Below are 12,918 nucleotides of genomic sequence, written 5' to 3' on the forward strand. Positions count from 1 at the left end.
GGAGCTTCCCCGTTGTCCCTCTTCAAAGAGGAGTGTTCCGTGACCCCCAGGTACATGTTGACCCCTCTGGACTAGCACCTGGTAAGACTTCTAATGCTCATTATTATTCCTTAGGGTGCCAAGGATTCACCCATACGTCGGGCTGTGAAAGATACCCTTTCCAATCCACAGTCCCCACAGCCATCACCTTACAACTCCCCCAAACCACAACACAAAGTCACACAGAGCTTCCTGCCGCCCGGCTGGGAAATGAGGATAGCGCCCAACGGCCGGCCCTTCTTCATTGACCATAACACAAAGACTACAACATGGGTAAGGTCGCTACTTTTATTTGGCTCCATTTTCATCCTGAGGTCTGGCATTCATTCCTTTATTTCCTTACCCAGTATCCATGGTTCTTGCAGAGAAATTTCCTGGCAGTGAAGCATGTCCCCAGAGGGTCTTCTCAGCTTGGTCTAGACTCCGCACATGGGGGCTGGCGGGGAGCAGGTGACTTACGGGCACAGGCTAATGGCCACCTTTGGTACTGGTGCCTTTTCTTCAGAGCACTCCAGGAAAGCTCCAGTTGTGACAATTTACCACATATGGAATAAAAAAGGTAGTGCTACATATAGCTAGGATTTTGATGTTACTGCTTCCCATCTCAGGATGCTGTAACCTTATTAGGAATTCTAATCTTTTTAGAAATGATGTTTCTTTGTCACTTTCTTTTTGCATCTGTGTTGACATTACCCATCTTTATTTTTATTTGATGTGTCATTTTAGTTTTTACTGTTCACATCAGATACGTATTTTATACTCTGTGCTACATTACTTTCTTTTAATTGTGGATCAGGAGGTATACTAAAGACTTGGTAGATTTGATAGCTCTTTTTTGTGAACATCTTATCACAGTTGGTTATTTCTTATCACAGGGCTCTTCCATGTGCCCCTGAATCATGCATGAGAGAGAATCCGTGCATTGTGTTAACCTGAGAAAAATGAGATTAACGAAAAGCACATATGTGTATCTTTATGTTCCTCTGTTCACTCTTCATTTCTTCAGGGGAGTCAGTGGTGGCTCATTTAATGTAGCATAGAGTTCTTTTAAAAGTCATGGTATCTTTCTACTGAGTGGTCTCTAGACCAATGATTAGCCTGAAATGTGTCCTCATGTTTCTATTTCTGATGCTACCGAAGGTTTGTTTTCCTTCCTCTCCCTTATATCCCCATCTGATTGTCTGGGTACCGAGCGTAACTCAAGTCTTTCTGTCCTCTGGGCTGCTTGCTCAGAACTGATGGTATGTGAAAGCTGGTTGAGTTTCGGTGATTGTCACTGGCCCTAGCTCTGTGGTCTTGGACCAAGAGTAAACACATGCTTTAAATTCCCATTTCTAGTGTAGACACCAAGTCTACCCAGTTGAAAGAATAGCAGTATCGTGTTAAGGAAGAGACCTGGACCCAAACGGTCTGGACTGTCACTTACACTTTGCCCGTGGTGTGATGGTAATTCAGTCCCTTGAGAATTGGATTCGATGGCCCAGCAGACCCTCTCAGACCTCATGGATCGTGGTACAGTGTGTCTTCACGAGGACAATCTTAGCATTTGGGGCAGGACTGTGCCTGTTATTTGCAAGACGTTTAACATCCTTGGCTTCTGCCACTGCATCCTAATAGCCACTGTCGCCGCCCCCCCAATCCCTATCCTAGTGGCAACCCAAAAGCTCCCACGCATTTCCCAACACCCCGTAGTGAGAGCCGCTCCAATTTTGAAGTAAAGGAATAACCTGCCGAGAGAATTTATCATCCAGATCTGGTAACATTCATTTGGTAAACGCGTCACTACTGCTAAGGCCTATATGATAACATGTAGCTTTGAAGATAAGATTACAGGTCTCTGGCAAGATGAGAGTAAAAGATAGGTCGCTCCTTGGGAAATAGAGTGAGAGAGATTGGTGTGAAAACCTTTTTTCCCTCGTGGACAGAGAACCTGTAGCAGTCCTGCTGGTGTACCCATTTCTACTTACTACAGCGCTGCTGGGATTTCTGTTCCTCAGCCAGGAATGGGAGCTCCAGAAATAGGGGTAAATATTGTAAAAGGAGCTGGATTCGTGTGTGCGGCCCCTGTGGCTTGCCAACATAAGCTATGATTTTAGTCATTTGAACTAGCTTAGTAATCAAATCCCCTAACCTTTTCACAGCCTTTCACACCACAACTGCAGTGTAATTGCAGCTGGGCAGATTTTATTTAAAATAGCACCAGCTTTATTTATTGCCTGCATTGGTGCTGAGTGAAACCCAGTTTCAATTTTTAATTGCCCCTTTCCACCAGATACTTGTGATTCACTGATTTAAATTTTTAATTGGCTAAAACAACATTTTGTTGCTGCCGCTGTCGTTGAAAATCCTTAAGGTAACAACTGGGAATTCCACAAACCGCCACGCTTCTCCTCTAAACTCGGATGTGCTGACACAGCCGCGTTATCCCTGCTAAACAAAGGCCCATACAAAATTCTCCTGTGGAACGCAGGCTCTAAATTGCTTGTTTATTTTGACAAAAGGTGGAAGGATGGAGAGAACTGTAAAGATAATGTTCGGCTTAAAACCTGTGTTGACTTCGTTTGGGGTTTGCTTTGTTTTTTAAAGAGAGAACAAATAAGAGAGAACAGCTGTTCTTCGATTTGAGCATTATCATAGGAAAAGGAAAAAAAAAACAAATTGGTCAGACAGGTTGAGAATAATGAAAATTGTACTTCTTCCCCCAGCACCCTGTGTCCTCTTGATTCCTGCACTAACCAGAAGCAGGAAAATGTTCAGGCCAGCATTTCCCTCGTATACATTGATAGAGGAAAATTCCCTTTGAAGTCTATTTATAAAACACGGCCTCTCGCACACACAAATAATGGAGGCCGCGTGCCAGTCGTCTATCAGGAATAAAGTCTGACACAGCAGATGAGCATCACTTTGTCCCCACCTGGATCAGGCGGGCTGTGGATGCACGGCAGAGACCAGGGAGCTGGGGAGAGATTACAGGAGGGCTTCAACTCATGCATTCATTCCTTCTGCTGAGGAAGCAGCTCAAAGCATGTGTGTAAGAGTATATTTATGTCTTTTATAGGACAAAGCCTTGGCTTATTTTTGTAGCAACAAAGATTATACCTCAATTAAGTTTCAGGTTTGTTTTCTACCCAGGTCCAAACTAATAAAACTCACTGTAGTCTAGCCCTGGTGGTTGTTCCCTTCCAGGATCGAAAAAGCACAGTTGTCTTTTCAGCTAGCTAGCATGCCCATATTTTATATATTTTTAAATGATTCCACGAAGAAACTTTTTTTTGGGGGGGGTGGGGGCTGAGCGGCATGTGGTATCTTAGTTCCCCTACCAGGGATCGAACCCGCGCCCCCGGCACTAGAAGCACAGAGTCTTAACCACAGGACCATCAGGGAAGTCCCCAAAGCCTTTTTTTCTTTTTTTTTTTTTTTTTTTGCGGTTCGCAGGCCTCTCACTGTTGTGGCCTCTCCCGTTGCGGAGCAACAGGCTCCGGAGGTGCAGGCTCAGCGGCCATGGCTCACGGGCCCAGCCGCTCCGCGGCATGTGGGATCTTCCCGGACCGGGGCACAAACCCACGTCCCCTGCATCGGCAGGCGGACCCTCAACCACTGCACCACCAGGGAAGCCCGAAAGCCTCTTTTTTTTTTTTTTTTAATTAAATAAGATGTTGATCTTTGCCTTCTGTTTAAAAACGCTTTCAGCTGTAACTGTGGGAAGCAGCTGTGAAATACTGGTATAATTGCGAAGAAGTGCTCCTACTATGCTGAGGAAAGGGAGGAACAGCCAAGTGTGTTGTGTATTTCACTCATTCACATGTGTATCGTTTGAGACCTCATTAGGATTCCAGCTGACTGTCATTCCTAAAGCTGTCCCAAGTCCTGTGGGGCCTTGGCTGCCCTTCTCCGCTCGTCTAGCTGCCCCTCTGTCACTCAGGGGATTCCGGGGGAGGCTGGGTTCCGTGCTGCCCCCCAGCTCAGCCCGCAGAGCCTGATGGATGGCAGCTGCTGCCATTATTGTGATTTTTGTTGGTATAATAAAATCACGTGACCCCCAGGGGCCTCCAGCCCTCACATTCTGTGAATTCCGGGTTTCCGTGCAAGGCCACGTTAGCAGGCCTGTGAAACTGAATTTACTTTATGCCTCATGCTCCTTCTCCTACGCCCCTGTCACTTTTCTTTAATTTCAGCTTTTTTTTTTTTTCTTTCAATCACCAGCTCTTTACCAAAAGGGCCGATTGTCTTTCACAGTAGCCTGTGTGTGTGATTCCAAGGCATGGCCGGCCTCGCACGCAGCATGCAGAAGCCCCTGTCCTCACCCGTGGAATAGCAGCCTCAGCCTTTCTCTAATCCCAGCGTGAGCAGTGGCTGTGGTCTGCCCAAGCTTCCCCTGCAGTGGCGGCATTACCTGGGCCAGCCCAGAGATGACCTTAGGTAGCTTTAGTGGGGTTCGGGGCTCTAAGGTTTTCCTTGGTCCATGGCCAAGCGGTCACAGACGTTTACCAGGTTATCAGCTTTTTAGACCTTCTAAATCCTAAATCTACCTAGCATATCTGTTTACACTGTAGGTGTTCCAGTATACTACAGAATACTGGACTATTTTATGCCTCTAATGAGCAAAGGTTGATCTGTATGCGTATGATTCTTGTCGTTCTTGCCAGCTCCAGAAATCTGTCACTTTGTTACTACCCCTTGATACTAATGGTTTAGACTGTAAACTTGGGGAAAATAATTTTAAAGCTTTATCGAGGTATAATGCACATACCATACAGTTCGCCCATTTCAAATAATACAACTGAATGATTTTTAGACCATCACACATGTGTGCGACCATCACCATAATCAGTTCCAGGCCGTTTGCATCACCCCCAAAGGAAACCCCATAGCCGTTAGCTGTCACTCTCTGTAATCTAGGAGATGTTTAATACAGTCTTGGTATATAATCATATGTAATTTCATATCCAAACAAAAGTGAGTTTTTTTATTTTCCCAGTTTTATACCAACTATTTCATTTTCTTGCTGACTTGGGAAAATGCTGAGGCAGAAAACCTTTTAGTAGTTTGACAGCAACAAAGGCTTTAACATTAATGAAATAAAGGGTTTTTTTTTTAAGGTTTTTGGGAGTTTTTTGTTTTGTTTTTTATTATCTTAGGCTTCTTTGGTTAATAATGTGTTATTCTGAGTTTTATCATTTTGTTTTCTAATCTTTTGAGTTTCAAATAGGGATTCTCTGAGTTACACTGCATTTTAATTGGGTCTGTGTAAGTGAAAGACAGCTGCCAGGCTCTAAACCAGAACCTCTGGGCAAGTTCTCGTTCTCTGTGAGACTCCGTTTCCTCATCTAAAGGAGCAGAGATTACGTATCCAACCCCCATAACAGGGTGGTTGCAAGATCACACACCTGACTGTTCTTTGTAAGTTATAAAGCAGGACCCAAGATGTCAGAGTATGTATTTTTCTCTCATTGGTTCTGTGTGGTATCTTATGAAGCATATCCCTTAAGAAAAAGATTTTGTAAACTTTCTGTTTTGTTTTGTTTTGTTTGCGGTACGCGGGCCTCTCACTGTTGTGGCCTCTCCCGTTGCGGAGCACAGGCTCCAGACGCGCAGGCTCAGCGGCCATGGCTCACGGGCCCAGCCGCTCCACGGCATGTGGGATCTTCCCGGACCGGGGCACGAACCCGCGTCCCCTGCATCGGCAGGCGGACTCTCAACCACTGCGCCACCAGGGAAGCCCTAAACTTTTAAGATCTAATTTGTGGAACTTGATCAAGAATCCCAGTAAAGTTCTCTCATCGGGATGCCACTCTGTGATGTTGCCGACTAACTCTGGGGCAGGACGTGCCTGGACAGTCAAACCAGATTCAGATTTTCGGCTTTGGCTCAAGAGAGGGTGGAAGGGAGCAATAGCAGATGCAAGTGCTGATGGAATGGGTGTTTCTAACAGGCTAGCTGCCCTCAGCCCGAGCTCAGGGTCCACAGGGAGCTGTCCGACCGTGTCCTCACTCCCTCTCTGTGGAGTACATCCTCCTTATCTTCACTGGCATCCTCTACTCTGGTCTCCATGATAACGTCACTGCTGGAACCCTCTTCCTCTTCACCTGCTCAGGGTCTTGGGGAAATGGTTAACCTTTTACTTAAACATTCTTACTCTCCTCCTTTCATCAAGTTCAAGGAGGAAGAGTAGAATCTTTTTGGAGAGATGGTCAGCCAGGCCTCCTCTATGGAGGTGGGGTCCTCCACACCCCACTGCAGCAGCCCCCCCCCCAACACACAGGCAACCTGCTTGCTGTGGAACACACACCTCCAGAAGGGGAGGACCAGTACCGCTCACAGAGATCACTCCTAACATCTGCCTCTTACATTTTTTTTGCAGGAAGACCCACGCCTGAAATTTCCAGTGCATATGCGGTCAAAGGCATCTTTAAACCCCAATGACCTTGGCCCTCTTCCTGTGAGTACACTGGAGACACACGGACCAGTCTGAAAATGTTTACTCATTCATGGGCCCAGTGTTGATAGGGAAGCCCTGTGACCTTTTCCTTCTCCAGGTGTTTTGAGTCCCCTTGGTCTGTCATTTCTTAATAGAATCGGGTGTATGACTGAACTGATAGCTACAGTTCACACCACACCTAGCTCTTCTGAAAGAGGTTTCTGAATGGCTGACTGCTAGTGAAAGGTAGACCTTGCAACTAGGATGATGGGCGAGGCATTCTCTACAGGTGACAGTTTAAGCAGCACACACTTATTTTGTAACTTAGCAACCAGCTAATTTCCATCCATATTGCTTGCTGATTTAGTCATAGGAACAAAAAATTCTTTAAAAAGTGGAAGAAAAGGGCGTACGTAATCACAGAAGGTTTCTATAAGTCAGTTATCCAGCAGATGTTTTAAATTTTTCTCCCTTGTCAGTGACTGTTTATAAATCTAATTTTTTATTAGTTTGTTCTCTTTTGGGGCCTGAGTGAGAGTCAAGCTATTTACTCCAAGTTAGATTTTGAATGGAACCTTCACACATGCTTTCGTATTGACCCACCCCCAGTTTTTTAAAAACCCTTACAGGCTAGAAAGGTGGGATGGAAATGGAAGGGTGCTGGGAAGTTTTGGGGTGTTTGTTTTCCAAGAACCTTTCTGTTGCCTGGTGTATGGTATATTACAGCAAAATTTGAAGCTAGAAAGATTAGGGTACGGTCTTTATTCATCAGGTTATACAAATACCCCACACCCTCCAAATATTTGGTTCTGGGGTTTAGATGGAAGGAGACTGGGGAGAGACCGGAGAGAGAGTTTAGTAAGTGAAAGACTGCAGGTTGTCTAGATCTGTTGGATTCTTGACTTTCAGGTAACAAGTAGGCACAGTTCAGATCATGAAAGCATACCAGCCTGATCTTGGAAAAAGTATCCAGGTCCGGTTCCTGAGTAGTGAGAGTTCACAGCAGAGCATTTCCGTATTCGATTGTTCAACCACCTGATGACATGAGTAAAGCGTCAGTCTCTCACATTTTATATCACCCTCCATCCTCCCTTTAGTACTCAATAAAGACTCATTTAATTGAATGAGCTATTCAGCCCCAGGCTCAACTGTTTCACAGTGTGCTGGGGTTTCCCTTTGAAGCTTTTGAAATAATAACCCCTGTTTTTCTTGTTCATCATACAGTGAGTGCATCTGAGACTGTAGAACATGTGCTAAAGTGTGTTGCTGGGTGTTGTCATTTGAGTGAGTTCATTTGAAATGTTTCTATTTAGTTTATTCTTTACGTAAAAATGTACCCCAGGGGAGAAGAGTAAGGAGGTGTCCTAGAGTCTTTACCTTTTGCCTTTGATTTTGGAACTGCTGGCTAATGTTTGTCTTCTCTTCCTCTCTTCCCCTGATACCAGCCTGGTTGGGAAGAAAGAATTCACTTGGATGGCCGAACGTTTTACATTGATCATAGTAAGTAGGTGCTGTTATGGACGCATAGGTGTTGCAGGTGAAGGGAGGATGAGGGTAATTCAGATATGACAGTGAAAGCGGTGTCATTTTACTGTTTGTCTAGGCAGCCAGGTGTTATGTGGCGAGGATGATACCAGAGACTCAGTGCCCTCGTACGGTACTGTGCATTCACCCCAGTTTGCTTTAAAGTAGCCCATTCCAGTTTGACCTTGTGACCTATTAACTGTTTTTTTTAATTAAAAAAATTTTTTTTGATTGATGACCCCTTGACTTTTGCGCTTTTAATAAATACACTCTGGTAATAGAAAATAAGATTAGAAGTGATGATTATGTCAGAAACCTGTGTCTGAGCAGTGCTTGAAGCAGCCGCTACGTTTTTTAAAAGCTGCCTCCAGAGGTCTCAGGGCAAGATGCCCATTCTGACTTATTTTCTATTCACAGCATGTTTCCCTGCACCCAACACACTAATACATGTGCAGTTCTTTTCTTGAAATTACATTTGCTGCAGACATTTGCTCCAGCTCCTATGAATAAATGTGTGGTTTCTCATGCCAACTAAAAGTTAAACTAATAAAGGTTTGCTTTTAGCCAGTGTTGTTGTTTTTTTTTTCCCCCTTGTTGAAGTGACATTTTCTCCATGGGATCGTATTAGTATATCCCTTAAAACTTCTGAAAATGTATATTGAAAAGAAGTCTTCAAGTAGATTTGAAGTTCACATACGCGTGTGATCTGGTGGAATATATTTATCTTTGTTTTCATTTGGTTCATAAACATGAGCATTAAGTCTACACCGGCTTTCCCAGCCTCACGTTTTCTTAACTGATTGCATTGGTTAGTTAAGCATGTTGCTGAGCTGACCGGGAAGCGTGGCCTCGAGGGGTCCTCATGTGGGTGGGGCCTGTCACTGTCTCTCATTTCAGGGCCTCTTCCTGGGTTCCTAAGCGACCAGTGCATGGTAGAGACACCTTCGCTTTCAGGCACGGGAGATTGAGGGGTTTTTAGAAATCGAAGTAAGCAAGAAGCCCAACAATTCAGAATTAAACCAAAAGTAGAAGTCCTGGGTGTATTTAGGGGTGTGGGTTACCCTTGCTTAAAATTAGATAGTTCAAAGTACATAGGCCTAGTTTTTGTCTTCGACCAGTGAAAATGCTGATTCTTGCCTACGTTCCAGAATTTTACAGTGAGCATAGAACTGCTGCCATAGATGCTTTACCATATGCGGGTACCCCCACTTCCTTCCTTCCTGTGCTAGTTATAATTCTCTTTCTCAGCAGAATTTGCCGAAATAGAAGAGCAGTCACACTGCCTTTTTCCCACTAAAAACAAAAGTTTCCTTTTCAGTTTTTTCATGCATTACAATTTCAGTTTTCAAGGAGAGGTACGAGTAATAATGAGCATTTTATTAAAGGAAGGTCTTAACCGGTAACACAGCCTTGGTCCGCCACACGGAGAGTACTTCACACAACATTGTGGCCATGTTCCGGCTAGTGGTCTGATGTCAGGTCAACCTGAAAAAGAACTTTATGAAATGTTCTTGATGTACTGTAAGGACCCAGAAACAAGAAAAACACGATTGCAAAGGGCCATCCTAGTATACATTAGAAATTAGAAAAATCATGGACTGTTCTTCTGTAGGCGTGCATAGACCTAGTGTAATATGCGGTAAACGCCTGTTAAATGGTGACTCGGAGTCCATTCACGGAGGGCCAGTGGTGCCGGTGTTGTGTTAGGAAGTTGATGCCCTTGGTTGGAAAGTGGAGAGAACCTGCCTTGAGAGGCAACAGCAGCCGTGCCTCCAGCCTCAGGCCTGCCCAGCTCCTGTTTTCCAGGCGATGGGAAAGGGTGGTTCCTTGCTAAATGCCTGGGTGTTTCCCTTATTCCTAATCAGTCCCTCCAAGCTCCTCTCAGACATCCCCCATTCCTCTTTTCCAGACCACACAGCACGTGGGAGGCTCCCCCTCTTCACTCCTGGGAATCAAACGATAGGATATAGACCACGTACAGAGCCTTGTTGATCTGAGCTATGCCAGTGTGAGATCTGTGATCCTTCACGTGGAGATTAAAATCTGCCTTTGCTCAGCTCTACTGAAAAGTTCTCTTAACCAAATACAGTGTAAATTAAATGACCAAAGACTGTAAGAAAAAGGTCTGTTTAGGAGAGCCTCATTAGCTGACAATGTAACATTTCTGCCAGGTCTCCCCAATTCATCAAGGTTTATTCAGTGGAAAGCAATAGAGCAGTGTACATATCAATGAAACAGAGTTCAATTCATATGCCTTTTTTAAAAAACCAAATTCCAGTCTGTGAAAAATGAAGCATATCTGTCTTTTTTAAGACGCTGTATCAGGTACTCAAACCCACTCCAAAATGGGTTTCATTACCTGGAATTTCCTTACCTTCCGAACGAGTCTCTGCTTCTAAACATTTTTCCCAAATCTTATTTCTAGCAAAATTCAGCATCTCATTTTGCTCTCCTGCTGCCTGCAGGACAGAAGCCAGGCCATCCCTACTATACCATTTGACCGTGAAAGCAGCCATCTTGTAAGGTGCTCAGTCATCCGTCTTCCACTTCGCTGGGGCATGTGACTGCACACTGAATATAAAAGGCAGCAGTGCGCTTGTCTCCTAATTCGTTAGGTTTTTAAAATTTTCTGCTTCATAAATTCTTGAGAAGTGAGACATTTTCAAGGTTAAAAATGTTAAAGATTTAATTTCAGAAGAGCATGAATGCTCAATACTAATCTGCCCTTTAGACTTCTAGATTCATTTGATTGACATTTATCAAAAAGCTCCTGTGTCTCAAGCCTGGTGTCAAAGGCTATGGGAAGGTCTTGAACTGAATCCCTACCTCCCTTAGGAATAGCGTAGTTCTTCTTAAAGACCCGATATGCCCAGCCACTGAGTACTTGGCCACAGGCAGTTTATATACAAAGCTAGAAAATAAAATTCCAGGGATGCTGTAAGATCCTGTTTTAATCTTTCCTGCCAGCAGTTTTACCAAACCTGTTAATAGTAGCTAAATGGACTGAGTTTTTTATTCTTCTACTTCATTCTCGCCCCTTTATTTCAAATATTATGTCTCAAAGACAAAAAGCAAGTTTAGATTCAAAAGTTTTAGGACAAAATGGGTAACTGGCCACCAACAGTCATATGTCGATAATTCTTAAGTGCAAAATTGATCATTATTGTAATCATGTGCTTCTGAAAGCCTAGACTGTTTTAAAAAGAATCTGTTTTCGCCATCAGCTTCATTTGGTCATTTAAAAAGTCAGGCTCCTGCTACATGCTGGGAAATGTGTTAAGTGGTGGAGAGGGGGCTGTGGAGATGAACAGCACACAGTTCTGGTCCTCAAGGGGCTTAGGTTCTAGTAGGGAGTGCCAGGAGGTATTTAAGTGTTGTCTTAGGGGAGTGAACCAATCGTTACGTAGAAATACTTGCTGAGTGTCTGGGCTCCAGCAGTGGAAGAAGACTGCAAAAGAGCTTGTAGAACTTTTCAGGTGGATCCCAAATAATGAGTGAGGTTTAGCCAGGCACGCCCAGCAAAGAGCAATTCTAGGAGGGAGAGAGCGTGCGCAGGTGTGTGAAGCCGTGCAGGTGACACCGTGTTCAGAGGAGCACAGTGGGATTGCAGACGGCCGGTGTGCAGATGAGGCTGGCGTGGCACCGCGTTAAGTCAAAGGGAGTCTGCTGGTACGGCGACTCGGGTCCCTTCCGCAGCCAGGCGGGAGCGCCTAAGGGATGGTGCAGAAGGGAGTCTGACGCGGTCAGGTTTGTGCTCTAGAGCAGCCGTCCCCAGCCTTTTTGGCACCAGGGTCCTGCCTTGTGGAAGACAGTTATTCCGCGGATGGGGGTGGGGGAGGAGGCGGGGTTCGGGGGTGCTGCGAGCGCTGGGGAGCCGTAGGTGAGGCTTCGCTCGTGGGCCCTCGGCCCGGGGGTGAGATCCCCTGGGCAGAGCTTCAAAGGAAGTTTTGAACGGGGGTGAGTGAGACGAGGCCAGGGAGACCTAGAGAGTAGTCGGGGGAGAAGATGAGCGCTCGGGAAAGAAGCCTTTTCAGAGAGGTGGGGACAGGTGGTGACCACCGGAGTGAAAGGTAAGCGAGGATGGAGGGTATGGCAGGTGCTGGACTTGAACAGTGGACGGACGGACTGTGGTGTTGTTAATAAGGAATCCAAGGCTGTATGAGCCATTCTGGTAGTGGAAGATTATGGGTCAACTTCTGGCAGAGGAGGGTTTGAGGTGTTTCCCAGGGGAAATCCAGGTGCAGGTGTCAAGGATGGAGCTTGAGGTTCTGGTTTGGACAGATGTGGGGGTCATCATATGGAGCTAGCAGGTAATTTATTTTCTGGTTTGATGATGGTACCCAGTCTATATATAGTCTAAGGCAGTTTTTACTCAGCTATATTCTTTTTCTTTTATTTCCTTTTCTCCTGTTTTGCATCACAGGAACAGCTCTTAATTTCCAAAAACTTCTGTCTTCAAAGTAAGGGACCCAAAAATACCTTTTGCTTCGTCCTTCAGCGTTCTCTGAAACAGTCGAAACAGTTCTTGTAACTTTTCTACCAGCGTGAATCTAGAATCGTCATGTGCTTTGGTAGCTTAATTTTAAAACTTTACCACTGCTTTTGTTAAAATAATTATCATACCAGACTTCGAAAAATTCCTGGGATAGTCATTAAAACCAAATTTATTAGTTATTCTTATCAGTCCACTTACGAAGTATACCAGAAAAAAACAGACTGTTCTTCTCAAACAGATCATTTCCTTTTTTACAAACCAACTTAGATTTCCTAACACTCCAGAGAGAAACCTATTCTTCCCCGTCTACCCTCCCCATATCTTTCGTGTGAGTTCATTCCTGCGCCCCCCCCCCATATATACACACAGTAGCATAAAGTCTTTTTAAGTAAGGCACAGTCACAAATCCCAAGTGATCCAGGTAGCTAATGTGTGTTTCCAC

The 12,918-nt window shown here is 44.8% G+C and overlaps 1 protein-coding gene across 11 annotated transcripts in view; it reads left to right on the plus strand.

Annotated features, from left to right (window-relative positions):
* The window catches only part of NEDD4L (NEDD4 like E3 ubiquitin protein ligase), a 338,970-nt gene that overhangs the window by 279,986 nt on the left and 46,066 nt on the right, over positions 1 to 12,918 (plus strand). For all 11 annotated transcript variants that reach the window (XM_019937118.3, XM_019937121.3, XM_019937126.3 and 8 more), the window contains 3 exons: positions 115 to 312; positions 6,401 to 6,478; positions 7,903 to 7,957. In XM_019937118.3, the coding sequence (XP_019792677.1) occupies positions 115 to 312; positions 6,401 to 6,478; positions 7,903 to 7,957 (331 nt within the window). The remainder of the gene's footprint in view (positions 1 to 114; positions 313 to 6,400; positions 6,479 to 7,902; positions 7,958 to 12,918) is intronic.

This window comes from Tursiops truncatus, chromosome 13, assembly GCF_011762595.2.
Source record: "Tursiops truncatus isolate mTurTru1 chromosome 13, mTurTru1.mat.Y, whole genome shotgun sequence".
Taxonomy (NCBI): Eukaryota; Metazoa; Chordata; class Mammalia; order Artiodactyla; family Delphinidae; genus Tursiops; species Tursiops truncatus.